This window comes from Amblyraja radiata, chromosome 4 (genome assembly GCF_010909765.2).
Source record: "Amblyraja radiata isolate CabotCenter1 chromosome 4, sAmbRad1.1.pri, whole genome shotgun sequence".
Classification (NCBI taxonomy): domain Eukaryota; kingdom Metazoa; phylum Chordata; class Chondrichthyes; order Rajiformes; family Rajidae; genus Amblyraja; species Amblyraja radiata.
Genome location: NC_045959.1, coordinates 30,532,662 through 30,551,452, shown reverse-complemented (window position 1 = coordinate 30,551,452; position 18,791 = coordinate 30,532,662). Strand labels below are relative to the sequence as shown.

The 18,791-nt window shown below is 40.9% G+C and overlaps 1 protein-coding gene across 2 annotated transcripts in view; it reads left to right on the top strand.

Annotated features, from left to right (window-relative positions):
- The window catches only part of reck (reversion inducing cysteine rich protein with kazal motifs), a 148,450-nt gene that overhangs the window by 100,109 nt on the left and 29,550 nt on the right, over window positions 1-18,791 (top strand). For both annotated transcript variants that reach the window (XM_033019186.1, XM_033019185.1), the window contains exons 13-17: window positions 3,401-3,580; window positions 4,913-5,122; window positions 8,497-8,636; window positions 10,980-11,120; window positions 15,459-15,647. In XM_033019186.1, coding sequence (XP_032875077.1) covers window positions 3,401-3,580; window positions 4,913-5,122; window positions 8,497-8,636; window positions 10,980-11,120; window positions 15,459-15,647 — 860 coding nt within the window. The remainder of the gene's footprint in view (window positions 1-3,400; window positions 3,581-4,912; window positions 5,123-8,496; window positions 8,637-10,979; window positions 11,121-15,458; window positions 15,648-18,791) is intronic.

Genomic DNA, 18,791 nt, shown 5'->3' with positions numbered 1-18,791 from the left:
CGTAGACAACCACGAGTGTGATTTTTTTTCTTTCACTCGGGATCACTCGTGGGTGGACTCGCACAGTGAGACAGGGCCATTAGGGGAACTGACCAGCATTTTAATTGCACAGTATGTTTTATGCATTGTGTAAATTAATTGTAAAATAAAATTGAGCGCACAATATCATAGCACTTTATTTGTATTGTGATCATGCAATTCCATGAAAACAAGTGACATTGGTCTGTGTGAAAAGTCAATTCAGCTCTTCCCCTGCAAAACTGATTTGTGTAAAAGCAATTGCCATTCATTATTGGGCATGAAGTTGAAGGTACGTCTGAACATCTGGAACTAGCCTTGCACCTACCCTTTAGACTTTAGAGATACAGCATGGAAAAGGACCTTCAGCCCACAGCCCTCCCTCTCCCCTGACTCTCTGAAGAAGGGTCTCAACCCGATACGTTGCCCATGCCTTCTCTCCAGACATGCTGCCTGTCCCACTGAGTTATTCCAGTATTTTCTGTCTATGGTGTAAACCAGCATCTGCAGTTCCTTCGTACACATAGATTTTTGAGTGAAAGAGTTACACAGCATGGAAACAGGCATTTACTGTAACTCGTCCATGCCCAAGCTAGTCTATCCAAGCTAGTCTCATTTGCCTGTGTTTGACCCATTTTACTATAAACCTTGTCTATTCCTGTATCTGTCTAAATATATTTTCATCATTGCAATTAACCCACCTCTGCAGCTTCCCTACCACTCTTATTTGTGGAAAAAGTTCGGGTCCCCTTTGAAATCTATCTCTTCTCACCTTAAATCTATGTCCTCTAGCTTTGGACTCTCGGCCATTCACTTTATTTTTGCCCCTCATGATTTTACATATCGTTATAAGGTCACCCTTCAATCTCCTATGCTCCAAGAAAAAAAGTCCCAGCCTCTCTTTATATTCAGGTCTTCCAGTTCCTGTAACATCTTGAATCTTTCCCAGCTTATTGGCATCCATCCTGTGCTTCCTGTATACCTCAAGTGTGGTATCGCTAACTCCTTGTACTGTTGCAACATAATGTTCTAACTTATGTAATCAATCCCCTGACAATGAAGGCAAGTGCGTCAAACTCCTTCATCACTCGACCTGTGTTGCCAAATTCAAGTGACTATGTCACAATAGTCTCCAAGGCCTTGCTATTTACTGTGTCAGTGCTGCTCTGCTTTAATATACCAAAATGCAACACCTAATGCTGGTCTGAATTTTGTCTAAACCACTCTGCTCCAAACCTCATCACAGCTTTCCTCCAAATATGGACCTAAGAGCTGAATGCAGAATTGGATGAAATATGGCCTCGAGGCACACTGGTAGGATTACAATCAATTGGCATCAAGGAGAAAACACTCCAGTACTGGAGTCATATCTTACACAAAGATGGTTGTTGTCAGAGGTCAACCATCCCGGCCCGAGAGTATTACTGCAGGAGTTCTTTGGGGCAGTGCATGGAATCAGTCATCTTCAGCTGCTCCATAAGTGACTTTCCTTCCATCGACAGGTCAGATGCGTAGATGTCTGTTGCTGATTGCACAATAGCTGTCCATACCTTCATGCAAAAAGTCCTAGTCAACATGAGCGCTGGCTGATAAGAAAGTAACATTTGTGTCACAGAAGCTGTAAACTATCACTCGGGCACGAGGTCTAACCATCTACTATTGATTATCAGCAGCACTACCATTGCCGAGACCACCTCCATAAATAATCAGAGTGGTCACCATTGACCAGAAACTACAAGCTGTGACTTCAGGCAGAGTCAGCAACTGGGTATCCCACGGCGAGTGACAAGAGAAATGTTACTGCCTTTGTGCTTGCACCTGTATTGAGGATTTGTATGAAGGATTTGAGGTGAACAATGAAAAAGCTTCATGGAAGAACTGAACTGGGAATAGTGAAGTGAATTGTCTGTAGTGCTGATTCACTTTTTAGAGAATCCTTTGATGATCTGGCACATGTTGAGGGGCTCATTCTGGTAAATCATAGCTATGCAGTCCGCCACTTTTTTGTTCTTTAATTTTTTTGAAAAAAACATGTCTGCTGGACTAGTTCTTTGAGGTGCGATATCTGTGATTATATTTTTTGAGAAAATACCTGTTTGTTAGTGTACCTGTGAGTGCCATTTTCTTCAAAGAGATGTGTTATACTGCAAGCAAAGCCAATGTCAGCTTATCTAATGTGGTATTTGGGCAGTTTGCAATTTACGCCATAGCCTCACCGATCTTCTTAATACCCACATAAACAAACCAAAAGCAAAAAAAGGAGGAAGTTAACCAGTTGATCAGCGCCTGTGAGAGTGGTGGGGGGTTGAAGGAATGAGGAGATGAGTTATCTACATTTTTTAGTGGATTTGAACTAAGTGTCGAAAGGGAAGAAAGCTGGTATAAAACGGGGAGGGGGGGAGATAGGAGCCAGTGAATGCTAGGTGGATCAGGAAGGAATGATGGGTGATGCGTCGATGGAGCCAGGTGGAGGAGTGCGAGGTGTGGCGTTGAGAAACGGGCAGGTGGGCGAGAGATGGAGACACAATAAAAGAGCAAATGGAATCAGGAGCAGATAGGATAAAGGTAGGGCCAGTTGCTGGAGGGTTCAAAGCAGGAATGTAAAGGCTACCTGTGCTGGATTCTGATAGGTAAGGAAGGTGATTATGGGAACCATTAGGGGAAGGGTGAAGGGCAAATGGGAGCAGATGGGGGAGGTGATGAAATTAATATTTAGAGAGGGTGGAGGGGAGGCATTGGAGGTCAGGGGGTGGATTGGAAGGAAAAATGGGTTGGGGAAAAACAGGAGGTATGTTTTTCTTGATATTGGAAAATTCATTGTTAACATAATTGAGCTACAGACTACCCAGGTGGACTATTGATGTAGATGTAGGTCTCTGGGTGGTAGTGAATGAGGTGGTGCAAGAATAAGTGTTGCATCTCGTGCTGAAAGGAGAAAGGGGTCATTGGTCTGTGTGATGGACTGGACTGCATCTACTGCTCTGCAATTTATTGTGGTCTTGGGAAGAGCTGTTCCCTAACCAAACTGCAATGCAATCTGGCAGTATGCCTTTTATGGTGCTGGAGGTTGGTAAGAGTCCTTAGAGGCGTGCTGAATTTCCTCAAACACATTCTTTGAAGATGTTAGGATTTTTTTTAAACTGAGTTTAATTGCAGGAAAAAAAAGCAAGTTCAGTCCCTGGAGTTGTTCAAACAAGCATCAGAAAACTAGAACGGATGTCACAATTCGCAATTATCCTTCTATAGTTAGACAGGGTAATTAACACATACTGTGGTTATTTTGAGTTTTATGAATTAATTTGAGAAGTAGTATGTGTTTATAATAATTGTGTACTAATCTTGACACTCTTTCCTCTCTGAAATGCTTTTCATAATTTGGCAGGGATCTGTGCATTAAGTTGTACAGTACCAGATGGGGGAGCACAACTCACTGGCAAGAATTCGATAGAGTCTGTGAATATAACCATCTGGAATCTGCCATGTTTACATGCCTGGCTGATGTAAGAGAGCCTTGTCAACTGGGTTGCCAAAATCTGAAATACTGCACTAATTTTAATAACAGGTAAAGCTCCCATTTAATGGTTTTTTTTTAAACCACCAAATATTAACATTACTTGCACTTAAGTGAAAATGTATAATGTAAGTTGTCAACCAAATTGGCAAAAATATAAGTTTATTTCATTGTCGGGGTTTCTAGAATGCCAGAAAGTGTGCTAGAAGCAGGTTCCATAATTTATTGGCAATATTTTTCAAAATCCATCTAAAATTCCTCACCGCCCAATGATGACCCCTTTTCCCGTCTTCAACGGTCCCCTCCATCTCTTGGACTCCCTCAGATGACCTTCAACCCTCTTTAGACCTTTATATTTCTATGCCGATGGGATAGCAACCGTCTTAACTTTTCCAATCTTCTTACCTACTCTAATCACACACCCTCTGAACATACAAACAAGCTGTACGAACTTCTTGTTTTTCATAAAAATCTAATTTAAAAAAAACTATTTGAAATTAGTTCCCTTGTAGATTGGGGACAGAATATTAGCTCGTTCCCATGCTGATTCATAGCTGGTGATCCAATTGTTCATGCAGAGTGATAACTGGATTAATTTTATTCAAATAATCAGTCATTATCTGCTGTCTATGCTTGCCAAGAACGGAACACATTGATTGAAAAATGACGTCCAAGGTTTTTGATAAGAGGAGAAAAATTATTTTAAATTGAAATTAATTGCTAAATGAATAAATTCATTGTAAACATGCTTCATGGCATTTTAGGTTTCTGCTTTGACCCCTTTATAAACATAAACTAATATTATCACCAACAATGGTAATTTAATGTCGTTATACCAAAGATAGATCAAGGGGCTGTCCCACTGTACGAGGTAATTCAAGAGCTCTCCCGAGTTTACAAAAAATCAAACTCGTGGTAAGTACGTAGAATGTACATAGCAGCCACGTCGGAGCTCGTGGATGTCTCGTAGCAGCTCGTAATGCTAACGGCAGGTACTCGGTAAATTCGGTAAGCTCGTGAAGTTTTTTTAGCACTCAAAAATGTCCACGAGAGCCCCGAGTATTAGCCTACGAGCGGCCATTACCGTAATTCTCCGAGTTCGAATCAGGGGAAACTCGGGAGAACTCTTGAATTACCTCATACAGTGGGACAGGCCCTTAAAGAGCTTCTGCCTCTAAAGAGGTTTTCTTCCATCGCCTCCGCCTCCATGCTGCCTTCTATGGGGTAAAATCATGAAGGAGGGTCCCGACCTGAAACGCCACCCATCCTTTTTCTCCAGAAATGCTGCCTGACCCACTGAGTTACTCCAGCACTTTGTGCCCATCTTTGGTATAAACCAGCATCTGCAGTTCTTTGTTAGTACAAGTGAATTTTGTTGTTCAGACCCACAGAATTGTTCCGAAGTTGCAATGCTCAGTCAGACCAAGGATCCAAAAATGACATAAAGCTTTGGGAGAAGGGGACCATCAAGATGCCATTCATGAATATACCTGTACTAAATATTAACACCTGTCAGCCGGAAATGTGGAAAGCTATTGCCTGTTCGTTACAAATCAAGCCATGCTATAGCAAGTCTGGAGGAAGCATCTGCAAGTAAGTTTAGTCTCATTGGCTTTGTGACTCAATACTTGTTGGGAAAATTTGTATTGTTTTTGGGAATATTTCATCTCACAGTGCCTTGTAAATAGATTTGATATTGTCATTATGTTCCAGCAAATTATTTTAATTAAGTCAAATTAACAGCCAAAAGTAGCCAGATGAATCCTACCCAGCTCTAGATCCATAAGACCATACACACTGAGAGCAGGAGGGGATCACTCGACCACACAAACATGCTCTGTCAATCAGTAAGATTGTGGCTGATCTGATGGTAACACATCATTCTTTCATATTCATGGTAGCCTTTTACTACCTTGCTTGTCAAGAGAAAGGGTAGCTCAATCTTCCATGGGCCGAATGGCCTTATTCTGCTCCTATCCCTTATGACCTTATGACCTCATTAGGCATGGGTGAGGTGTCAGAAAACTGGAGAGTGGTTTATGTTGTGCCTCTTTTTAAGAAGGTCTGCAAACTGCGTAAGAGATCTATACACCAGCATGCCTAACAACTGTGGTGGGCAAATTACTAGAGAGGGTTCTGAGGGACAAGATATATATGCATTAGGATAGTCATGGAATGATTAGGATAGGCAGCATGATTTTGTGCATGAGAGATCTTGGCTTAATCTGCATTTTTTTGAAGCAGTAACCAAAAAGGTTGACAACGGCAAAGCCATTGATGTTGTCCGTATGAACTTCTGTAAGATATTTGATGTTCCACATGGTGGGTTGCTTTTGACTGTTAGATTGCAAAGGATCCAGGGAGAACTAGCCGACTGGAAAGAGAATTTGCTTCATGGAAAGAAGCAGAGGGTGATGGTGGAGGGCTGCTTTTGAGACCGGAGGCCTGTGACTAATGATGTGCCTCAGCGATCAGTGCATGGCCCATTGCTCTTTTGATTTATATCAATGATTTGGATGAGAATGTAAATGGTGCGATTACTAAGTTTGCAGATAACATTGAATTGGGTGGTTCTGTAGATGGTTTAGATGTTTATCAAAAATTATAGCAGGATCTTGATCAGTTGGCTGAGGAATGGTTATGGAGTTTAATGCAGATAAATGTGAGATGTTGCATTTTGAGAAGTCAAACCAGGGCAGGATCTTCATAATAAATGTCAGGGTCCAAGGACGTGGTGTTGCAGAATGATCTAGGAGTGCAGGTGCTAGTTCCCTGAAAGTGGTGTCACAGATAGATAGAGTGGTCAAGAAGGCTTTTGGTACATTGGCCATTATCAGTCAGTTTATTGAGTATGGAAATCGGAATGTTTTGCACAATACATTAGTGTGGCTACATTTGGAGTATTATGTTCAGTTTTGGTTACCCTGGTTTAGGAAGGATGTCCTTAAGTTGAAAGAGTGCACAGAAGATTTGAGAATATTGCCAGGACTTGACAAGGTCGGGCAGGCTAGAACTTGATTGCTCACAGCGCAAGAAGCTGTGGGGTGATCTGATAGAAGTGTGCAAGATCATGAGGGGAATAGATCGGGTAAATGCACAGAATCTTTTACCCAGAATAGGGGAATCAAGAACCAGATGGCAACGGTGTAAGGTGTGTGGGGAAAGATTTAATAGGAACCCGAGGGGCAGCTTTTTCACTCAGACAATGGTGAGTATATGGTCTGAGCTGCTAGAGCAGGTATTTGAGCCAGGTACAATAACAACATTGAAAAGACTCTTGGACAGTTACATGGATAGGAAAGGTTTCATGGGCCAAACGCGGGCAAATGTGTCTAGTGTAGAAGGGGCATCTTGGTCAGCATAGCCACTGTTGGGCCGAAGGGCCGGTTTTCATGTTATATGGATTTATGACTATGACTCTAATCAATTGATCTGTTTTTAAAACATTCAGACTTTGGTTTCACTACTCTTTGGGAAAAGAAGTACCAAAACTCATGATCCAATAAGAGGAAATACCTTTTCCCTGTAATGAGTAATATCGTATTTTTTGGCAGTGATCCCCAGTTTTAGATTCTTTCAGGAGATTAACCTGTTAAGGGCCTGTCCCACTTGGGCGTAATTTACGCGGCATCATTTACACGTGCGTCGTGTCGTGTCGTGCACGTGATGCGCGCATGGTGCATGGTGACGTAGGCAGTGATGCGTGGCTGCGCGTGGCGACCCAGGATTTTGGGATGTATAAAATCTTTGCGCGCCATCTGCGTGCAACTGACGCCCAAGTGGGACATGCCCTTTATGTTTCCTCAGGATTTTGTTTCAAACAAGTCCTTTTTGCACTCTCCTGAACTCCAATGTACACAACCATGGCAGTTTAACCGTTTCTCGTATGACAACCTATCCATGCAAGATATTAGTCTCCTCCAAATAGCTTCGAATGCACATACTTCCTTAAATAAAGACCAATATTGTATACGGTGCTCCAGATGAGCTTTTACACATGCGCAATAAAGTGAGGCATATCCTCCCTAGTTTTGTATTGAATTCCTCAAGCAATGAATGATAACATTTTGTAATCTTTAATTATTTGCTGTATGTACCTACTATGTTGCTTCAAATCATGCATCCGGATCCTAGATCCCTGTGCATCCCCCGCCATTTGGATACTTAAAAAAAAAAAAAAATCCTATTGAAATGGGCAATTTCATATTTCATTTGCCTGTTCTTTGCCCGCTCCATCAACCTCTAGGTATCCCTCTTGTGCTTCTTTATCTCATAAACACAACTTACTTTCCTACTTTTCTTCACATCATTAGCAGAACTGGGAGGAAGATAGAAGACGACGGGATAAATTATTGTATGCAACATATATGATAGGGTAAAATTTTGGCAACCACGGATAAACTGTAAACAAGATCATCTAGTCTGTGAGTAAATGGGAGTAGTTAGAGAGTGGGAGCAGACAAAAGAATGTTGACATAGACAAGAGTATGAAATAATTGCAAAATGGAGAGCAAGAATGCATGATCAGTCTGGGTGTGTACTGCATTGCAAGAAAATAAGGGGAAAAACGCAAGCTAATCTCACAGATGGATGACTGACTGAGAAATAAAGTTACCTGAAGCATCTGGAGTTTTGTATTCAAATCTGAGAATCGGGCATAAGCATTCTGCTACCTTAATGTTTGCATTCCTCAATTTACAATTTCACAGGACGGGTATTGACGCAGCTTCAGCTGATGACTGACATTGCTTCATCTCACACCCTGTCATGGGTTCCAACATTAGTGAGAGGAGACACAGGAGCGATATATAATTCCAGGGTTTAAGCTAGAATTACTCACGATCCCTTTAGGTTGATAATTGATCTGGTGTACAGTCCCTTAGAGCTCAGTTTTCTCTATGCAGGAGCGTCATGACATCAAGCTGCACCTGACTATTTGTTTTACAAAATCTCTGTTTTAATTATAGATCTGACTGTGTAGAAATTCTGACGAATTGTGGAGATCACAGTAAATTTCCAGCAGGACAAACTGCTGAAACCATCTGCAATCAATTATCGCCAAATAACGATGACCACAAGAATTGCATCCCACTCAAAAATTACCTTGGTATGTTTGCTGCACAATAGTTCAATGGCTATGCTTATTTTTATTTTTTTAAAGCCAGTGTGAAGAAGTGAAGAAACAACTTGGATTTAACACAAGTGCTTTGTGATGTCCTTAGAATGTCTTGAAGAACCACATGCAGCAAATTACTTTGAACACCATTTTTTCCTAAACTGCTTTGTTTGAAGAAGGGTCTCGACCCAAAACGTCGCACATTCCTTCTCTCCAGAGATGCTGCCTCACCCCAGCATTTTGTGTCTACCTTGTTCATACAATTGGCAGATACATGGTGTTAGTATGTCACCGTTCATAGCACAAGACATATTATTCTATTGCACCTGCTTGAACTCACTTTTTTTCTTTTGCATGCGTTCGATTACTTTTTTTTCCCTTCGCTGACCTTTTCTCGTGGTTGCACCAAGTTTCGGTGTCCTTCTTGCAGTGATGCAGCTTGGAGTGCTCCTTGCACTGATAGATCAAAGGGTGTCCTATACTGAAATCTTGTTTTCAGCACCAGTTGTTGTTTGTCTCAGTGTGTATGCGACCAACCTGTAGAGGCTGTTCTGTTGCGCAAGTACCATCCACTTGTTAACATGTCAAACAGTAAATGAGGTAAATTACTAGTTCTTTAACCACCACCATTAATAGGATGAATAACGACGAGGAGTCTCGTGGATTTTTGATGCTCTTTGAACCATGCTATAGAATTTTTTATCTTAATGGAATTGACAATAGCAACTTCCATTCCTAGATGGCAGTTAATATAGTGAAAGGTCTGTGACACAGGTGCATACTTTGTTAATATGTTTTACATATCCAAAGGGGGAAATATTAACATGGGTAAATGCAAGCTTAGTCAAAAAACTGGTTCTTTATGCATAGCTTTATAGTATTCAAGCTTGGTCTGAAGATTATGTACTACTATCTTAAATCAAGGTTGATCCAGTCTCCCCCAGTCATCACTTTCCATATATAATTTTTGCTGCTAGTTTTCACACTGCTTTCATTTTGACAAGGTGAACTCTATGACTCTTGCTACCCTTTCTTCACATCTCCATTTCAGCTGGTTGGTTGCAACCGTTCCATTCTCTGTTTCCCCATTCTTGGAATGACAATTCATTCCCTTCTGTTTTCCACCCTGCGGTTTGCATTCTCCTCTTCCAGCCAGAACAAGTATGGCATGCCTCTTGTTTCCTTCCACCTCACATCCACATTCATTTCCACCATCACCTTTGTTGTCACTATTCACATCTTTTCCACTTTCAGACTTCTGAAGGAACCAATTCCTCCATGGTTTGCCAGTGCCTTTTAAATCAACTCTTATCACTCTCCCTCCATGCAATCGCAGGAGTTGCAGCGGCTGTCTTCTTACATCTTGGCCCTAATTTTGCAGAGCAAAGTCAGAATTTCACCAATATTCACTGTCATTATCCAGTGAACTTTCCTGCCAAGTGTCATTGGCTGAGAGGCTGAACTCTGATGATTTTTTAAATGACTTCAGTAAGAGAGCAATAATTTGGAAATATTGCAAATTGCAAATTTCTCATGATCTCATCAAAAAAATTATGTATTCAGTCTGAGAAATCAGAATGAATATTATCCCATTAGTTTTATTGGTGATAACTTTGAGAGACTAGCCTGCTAATATAAAAAATGTTATTATTTTTTTAACTTATTCAAGAGTTTAAAAAAAAAACATCTTGTATTTTAATAATGATTTTGTTTTTGGTATTTAAAGAAACATTTTTTAAGCATCTGAGAAGCATTCAGATGTTTTTAAAAGATTTACATTGTTGACCTGTTTCAATCTCGGGTCATGTTTAAACAGGCTTGACATGTTAACAATGAGGTTAATTTTGATCAATTTGTGTGATCGCCCAGGGTATTTCTATGTAAGTTCAGTTAGTTGCTGATCACAAAATTTTCAAGCCATTAATGTTTGTCAAGTTATAAACAGTGATGACATTTTTTACAAGTTTGTTTAACAGTAATGAAGTTGGCTAACAGTTGTGTCTAGAACATAGCTGCATATAGATTGACAACTTCATTCCAACTTTACAATCATGTACTTTAAAATATATTTTTTGTTGTATAAGGCTTGGGAACATCCTGTAATCATAAAAGCTGTTTCTCAAAGTTCAAATTATGGTTTAATTGTTCGATCATGACTCCATTTGTTTGTCCCTTGCAAAAACAAAACATGCTCGATACACAAATATGGTTTAAATTGGTTTGGTTGATTTTGATTGTGAGTAAACATCTTGGATACTTCTAAAATGTAATTGTGTGGAATGAAGAAACTCTCAGAAGGTTTTACTCAGACATTCTCCATTATGTTTTTGACAGCTCCAAGCCCATTCCATAGTGCTGTTGCAGAGGTGATACATCCATGCAATCCAAATGCCTGTCCCAACAACTATGTGTGTGAAGTAAATCGAAAGGGATGCCAAGCTGGACAAGATTGTCTTCCTTACTTGTGTGTCCCAGGTGTGTATTAACAGTTACAAGTTTAAAATGGTTCCTTCTTGTCTTGGGATTCCGTTGCACTTTCTGAAAAATGACTCATGTGAAAGGGATATGTTATTTCTATAGCATTAGATGAGGATTTTAGTATTAATTCATTCTCCACTGCAAATCTCCTTCATGTCTTCCTATTCTGTATTTTGTGGCCATGTTGATGTCCTAGCTGCTCATTTTGAAAATTGTGATCTTTATAATGGCTACTTGTTCAGTCTTTAGAAGTCCAGAACCAGGGGTCACAGTCTTAGAATAAAGGGGAGGCCATTTAAGACTGAGGTGAGAAAAAACCGTTGCACCCGGAGAGTTCTGAATTTGTGGAATTCCCTGCCACAGAGGGCAGTGAAGGCCAAATCACTGGATGGATTTAAGAGTGTGTTAGATAGCATTCTAGGGGCTAGTGGAATCAAGGGATATGGGGAGAAGGCAGGCACGGGTTATTGATTGGGGACGATCAGCATGATCACAATGAAGGGCCGAATGGCCTCCTATTTTCTATGTTCCTAAGTCGTAAAATTAGAGGGCATCTGCTGGAGGAAATACATTTTTTAATACATATGACTATCCTATATTGTCCTAAAAAACAGAGTTCAGAAGTTTACATTTTACAACCTAAAAATTTGATAATCTTATTAAGTTTATGAAGATTGACAGAATTAATTAAAATTAAATTATTAACAATGAGAATGGGTATATGTGGAGACATGAGATAGCAGATGCTCTAATATTGAGCTGAAACAACCTGCATGAAGTCAGGTTTTCAAGTCAGATCGCATCTGTGGAGGCAGAACAATGATCGACTTTTTAGGTCGAGACTGCTTCAGGATTTATAAGATCTCTTGTAGTAAAATATGTAATTACCAAATTTGGGTAAATTCAGAACAAATTATTTCATGCAGTGTGATGGGTAATTGAAGGACATTAAAATAAATTGTATACAGGCATTCAAGTGAAAGCTGAATGGGGTTTAGAATTAGTATCGGGTCCCTCACGTTAACATGTGTTTCTCATTAGGATTGCCTGGAATTCGGATGAAAAGTTTAATTTGTTCAAGATTTCAGCTAATTGCAATTTCTTCATTTGATTTGACTTTAAGTTTAGTTGATGTCGGTTTTCAGATTTAATAACAGCTTATCATGACATGCATTTTTCTTGGCTATTAAGTCTTGGTTCAGGAAGTAATTTTGCTGCTTTATATAACTTTGGTTAGGTCACCTCATTATAGGAAATATAGGAAGCTTTGGAAAGGTTGCAGAAGAGGTTTACCAGAATGCTCACTCTAAGGAGAAGTTGGACACACTTGGATTGTTTTCTCTGGAGAGTTTGAAGTTGAGGGCAGACGATAGAAGTATATAAAATCATGAGAGGGTAGACAGTCAGAACCTTGTTTACAGGGTGGGTATGTCAAAGACCAAGGGGCATAACTCTAAGGTGAGAGGGCAAAGTTTAAATCAGATGTGCAAGGCAAATTCTTTTAGACAAAATGGTGGGTGTCTGGAAGAAATGGCCAGAGGTGGTGATGGAGACACATACGATAGTGACATTTAAGAGGCTCTTGGATAGTCCCATAGATATGCAGAGATATGGATCATGTGATGGCAAATAAATTGATTTATCTTGGCATGAAGTTCGGCCCAGATATTGTGGGCTGAAGGGCCTGTTCCTGTGCTGTATTTGGTTCTGTGATGATAACAAATTTAACAGATAGACGAGTGACTGGATATTATTTGTATGGGCTTCCAGAAGACTTTTGATTCCTACCAAAAATCGAAGTGCGGGAAATTGGCTGCAAGCTTTTGATGTGACTTTTCAATGAGTAATGAGCTGACACTCACTATTATGGTATCATTTTCTACACATTGTGGTTATGGTGTCCCTTGGTGTCCTGTGTTCAGCCATTCAACAGATTTTTCGGTAACTTGTATGAAGACAATATCTGTGTATTGCTGTCACTAAATAGAGAAATAGAAACATAGACAATAGGTGCAGAAGGAGGTTATATGGCCCTTCAAGCCAGCACCACCATTCATTGTGATCATGGCTGATCATCTATAATCAATAATCAGTGCCTGTTTTCTCCCCATACTCCTAGATTCCACTAGCCCCAAGAGCTATATCTAACTCTCTTTTAAATTCATCCAGTGAATTGGCCTCCACTGCCTTCTATGGCAGATAATTCCACAAATTCACAACTTTCTGGGTGAATAAGCTTTTTCATCTCAGTTTTAAATGGCCTCCCCTTTATTCTTAGACTGTTCTGGACTCCCCCAACATTAGGAACATTTTTCCTGCATCTAGCTTGTCCAGTCCTTTTATACTTTTATATGTTTCTATAAGATCCCCACTCATCCTAAATTCCAGTGAATACAAGCTCAGCCTTTCCAATCTTTCCTCGTATGACAGTGCCGCCATCTCAGGGATTAACCTCGTGAACCTACGCTGCACTCCCTCAATAGCAAGGATGTCCTTCCTCAAATTAGGAGACCAAAACTGCACACAATACTCCAGATACTCCCTGGTCTCACCAGGGCCCTGTACAACTGCAGAAGGACCTCTTTACTCCTGGGTCTCCGGTGCTGTAAGGCAACAATTTTATCGCTGCGCCACCGTGCCTGGAATGGACATGCGATGTTTTGGGTCGGGACCCTTTCGTACTCTTTAAACCCAATGTTAAAATGTTACTGAAATATTGCCTACATCTTAAGTGGATTGAGATACAAGTAAAGCTTTGTCACAGTTCTATGGACTCTGGCAAAACTCGTAATTAGACAATAGACAATAGGTGCAGGAGTAGGCCATTCAGCCCTTCGAGCCAGCACCGCCATTCAATGTGATCATGGCTGATCATCCCCAATCAGTTCTTGCCTTCTCCCCATATCCCCTGACTGCTATTTTTAAGAGCCCTATCTAGCTCTCTCTTGAGAGCATCAAGCATTGTATTTGATGGTGCATGATGCTTATCCCAAGAAGATGATATTGACTGTGCCATTGTGCTATAACAGAATCTATCATGAGGAAAGATTGTATGGATCAGGTTTGCATCCTTCCATGCGAAACCTTCATGGATGAACTAGTTGCAGGTGATGAAACGTTTTGATTGGGTAGGTAGAATAAAAGGGAATTAGCTTGAAATTCAAACTGAGCTCTCCAACCCAAATGACAGGATTTAAATCTTTATACAAGGTGCAGTTGAAATACAGAACAGTCTTGCCCCTCTATTCTTTCTCCCTCCCCACCATCCCCTCCCTGCTCTAATTCCAAATCAATTGCTGAGATTTAGTCAATTGAAAATTTCAAACCTGAAGCTGATCATCGTTTCTTTACTTGAGGTTATTCAAAGGGTATGGAGCTAACTAAAATGGTTAAATGGGAATTGATGCAGATCGACTGTGATCTGATTTAATGGAATCAATTCAGAGTAACAAATGATCAATCTCTATTTTCCTGTCCTAGCAGATCTATCTAGTTTTTTCCTTAGTTTATTATCACGATCTTCAAACTTCACAAAGTGACAAAGTAAGTAAATTGTCACTATCTTTAAATTTCACCGATTTTGTCAAAATAGAATCTAATGATCTTTTGGAGAAATTTACCAGCTGCAGGCAAGTGCTTGCAACCATAATATTGAGCACATGATCAATATTTATAATACAGTTGGAGGGACAAGACGACAGATGCCAGAAAATTGAGCAAAAAAGTAATCTTCTGGAGGATAGACACAAAATGCTGGAGTCACTTAGCGGGACAGGCAGCATCCCTGCAGAAAATGTCATCCATCCATTTTCTGCAGAGATACTGCCTGACCTGTTGAGCATTTTGTGTCTATCTTTGGTATAAACCGGATTCTGCAATTCATTTTTATTATATTTACACTTCTGGAAACTCCCGCCGTGTCGAGCAGCATCAGGTCGGTGGTTCAGGGTGAAGGAATGCAGGGTCTCAACCACAAACATCGACAATTCTCTGCTGGTCACCAGATAAACACCAAGATGTTTGCTAACTATTGCTTTATTTTAAATGCTTGTATTAAAAAATTGGATGCTGCCTCCCACAATAGTTCCTTACACTGATTATTATTAGGCTTTAGTTTGAGAGTGGCAGGTGTGCTAATGGAGAATAGAATAGGGGATATACACAACATCATCACTTAATTGTCACAGGGACTTTTTTGCAATGCAGTTTAGTTGCCACTGATTTCAATGAACTTTCAAATAGTTTCAAATAAGTTCTCATTTGAAATGTAGTTTATTTTAATGATTGCTATTTATTACCATCTGTAAAATAAATAGATGCTTTGTTTTCTTAAAGGATGCAAGCTGGGAGAAGCTTCAGATTTCCTAGTACGGCAAGGCACCCTAATTCAGCTGCCTGTGATAAGTGGGGAAATGGGCTGTTACAGAGTGTGCACATGTGAACCAAGTGGACGGCTGGAAAATTGTTTGGAGATGCCCTGTATTGACGTGCAAAAGTCTTGCATTGTAGGGGGTCAGAGGAAAGGTGTGTTTTAAAAAAAAGTATTATTTAATATTGTTCTTCTTCTTTTCGTGTTCGTCGTGTTACATATGTTGACCTCGCTGTCATAGTCCGTCCTGAAAAGGACGCAAGCTTCCGGTGACAATCAGTAGAAGCCATCACTTGTCGTAGTAGATGATGGTGGTAGCAAAATTAGCTCAGGATACTTCCAGTTTCCAGCCCCGCTATTAGGCTGTGGGCCGAGCATTAAAAATGTGTCTAGAAATCGGTTTTCGTGACCCAAGTCACCAAACTACATGAAATTTCCCGCAGATTTAGATGAAATATAATTGAGAAGGATGTCATAACTCGTCATTGCCAAACGTTGTACATTAATTAATTAAACTAATTAGAAAATGAGATCGGGAAAATAAGCGCCATCTAGTGGTCAATGCCCATATTACACCTTGGGCAGCCTATTTCCGTGTTGCAGTCCATTTAAACTATATATTATTATACCAAATTAACATTCACCACAGTGAGTTCACCAGGCACCTCCTCACTGTGATGGAAGGCAAAAGTCTTAAGTCTTTGTCTCATCCCTTCTTATTCTCCCTCTGCACCGAGGCGATCCAGGCTTCGGATGTTGTGACCCCGCCAGGCGATGGTAAGTAATGCCAGTCCCGCGGCTGAATCCGAGCTCCGCGAACGGGCCGGTTCAACTCCGCGGCCCGGGGTGGTCGAAGCTGCCGAAGCTGCGGCCCGGGGTGGTCGAAGCTGCCGAAGCTGCGGCCCTCCAGTCCAGCGGACGCAGCTGTTGTTGCGGGAGCTCAGGAGAACAGGTCACCAACCTGTGACTGTGAGTTCCCGACGATGTCGTCCAGTGGGCCCGCGGTCGGGTCGGGTGGCCGCTGCCGCCGGAACACTGCCCCAGCTCCGAGGCCGGGTCGCCGCTGCCGCCGGAACACTGCCCCAGCTCAGAGGCCGGGTCGCCGCTGCCTCTGCCGCTGCCCCAGCTCCGAGGCCGGGTTGTGTGCTAGCCTGAATGAATGAATGAATGAATGAATGAGTGAGTGAGTGAATGAATGAGTGAGTGAATGAGTGAATGAATGAATGAATCAGTGAATGAGTGAATGAATGAATGAATCAGTGAATGTGCAGCTTCCAAATCTCATTTTTTCACATTATAAAAGGGTGCAATTGAATTAATTAAAGTCCATACAGATAGATTTTCATAAATTCAGACTTTAGATCTTACCTTTCAGTTCCAGTTGATTCACAAAGTTTGACTGCAGCACCTCAGCAGCGACTTTGCTTTCAAGACTTTCTTCCACTTCTATCCACTTAGCAGCACATTCTTCAACCTTCTTAATGCTTTTCTCACTAAATTCGATTACCCTGCTGCAAGTTTCCACGACATGTATTCCACAGAACTAGAAAGAACCTTCATCGGAATCTCCAGTAAAACAGGCATCAGTGAAGTCCTCTCAGCCATGTTGTGTGCTGGCCTGAAGCAAAGCGCGTGATTGGCCAACTGGCATACAACTCAATGTTAAATGTGCTTTGATTGGACTAAAAATACCCGAAATTTTTCAGTTTTTTCTCTAATTTGATAAAAATGTGCAAGTCATGTTCATGACGAGTTTCAGGGGTGATTTATATAATATTTTTACACAATATGTGAAAATTTCATGTATTTCTGTGACTTGTGTCACGAAACACTGGAATAAAGCTCCTCGGCCCACAGACTAGATGTAGCCGCTTCTGCTATGGAGCCATTTAATATTGTTTAGAATGTATATTAAACATATCCCTTATGATAATTAAATTTCATATGTCTCCCAGAGATTAGCAAATAGCTCTTGACTTGAGACTGGTTAAGCTTAAGACCTTTAGGGAAGTCAGACTTATAAATGTCCTTGGTGCTTTACAACTTGGTTTGTGAACAGGCCTAATCAATATTTCTAATGCCTGTCAAGTAGCAGAGCATGCTTTGTGTTACCTTTGACTGCTCAATTTCACCTTTAACTCGATGTTCATGGCATTTAAGCAAGGTTTTTATCAATTAACCACCTGCTGGAATGATTTTGCTGCAGTCAATTTATTAAAAGAGTATATAACAAAGTTTCACAATTTCCATGCGTTCCAACAAGTCTCCACCTCATCTCCCTTGTGAACATTTCAGTAGGATAGCTATGACTCCCTGGTCTGTTCTTCCATCCCCACCAACCACTCTCTGTCAAATGCTACTTTCCCAAGCAACCACAGGAATTGCAATACCTTTTCCCATCATTCAGGATTCAATCATCCGCTCAGGTGGCGCAGCAATTCACTTGCACTTCCAATTTAATGTCCTTTGCATTGGAGAAACATAGAACAGTAGACCAAGGAACATGCCCTTTGGCCAACAAAGTCTGTGCAGAACATAATGCCAAAATCAACTAATTCAATCTGCCTGTACATTATCCATATCCCTCCGTTCCCTGTTCAGACACCCACTGTGTAAAACAAAAACTTGCCCCATATATCATCTTTAAACTTTTGCCACTCTCACCTTAAAGCTATTTCCACCCTGGGGAAAGAGATTCTGACTGCCCGCCCTATCTATGCCTCTCATAATTTTATATATATCTATCAGGTCTCCCCACAATCGCTGGCATTCCTTAACTCCAACAATCTCATTGTCCTCTGCAAACTTACTAACTCACCAATCTTGCTTTCAAATTGTACATATCACAAACAACAGAGGTCCCAGCACAGATCCCTGCCAAACTCCACTGGTCACGGACCTCCAGCCAGAATTATGCCCTTCTACCACAACCCTCTGTCTTCTATGAGTAAGCCATATGACCATGAATCCTGCGCATCTTAATCTTCTGGATTAGTCTTCCATTGGGAATTTAAACAAATGCCTTACGAAAATCCATGTCAACAACATCCACTGCTCCACCCTCTTGATCACCTTCATCATCTCCTCCAAAAAAAAAGTCAACACAGTTCATTACGCATGACCAGCCGTATACAAGCCACGTTGACTGTCCCTAATTAGCCAAACTTACAATTGGTGGCTACTTTGCAGAGTACCTTTGGTTTGTCTGCTACTTTAATTCTCCATCTCTCTCTCTCTCACTCTGACTCATCTATCTGTGGCCTCTGTACTCTTGCCACAAGGCCGAACATTAGCAAGAG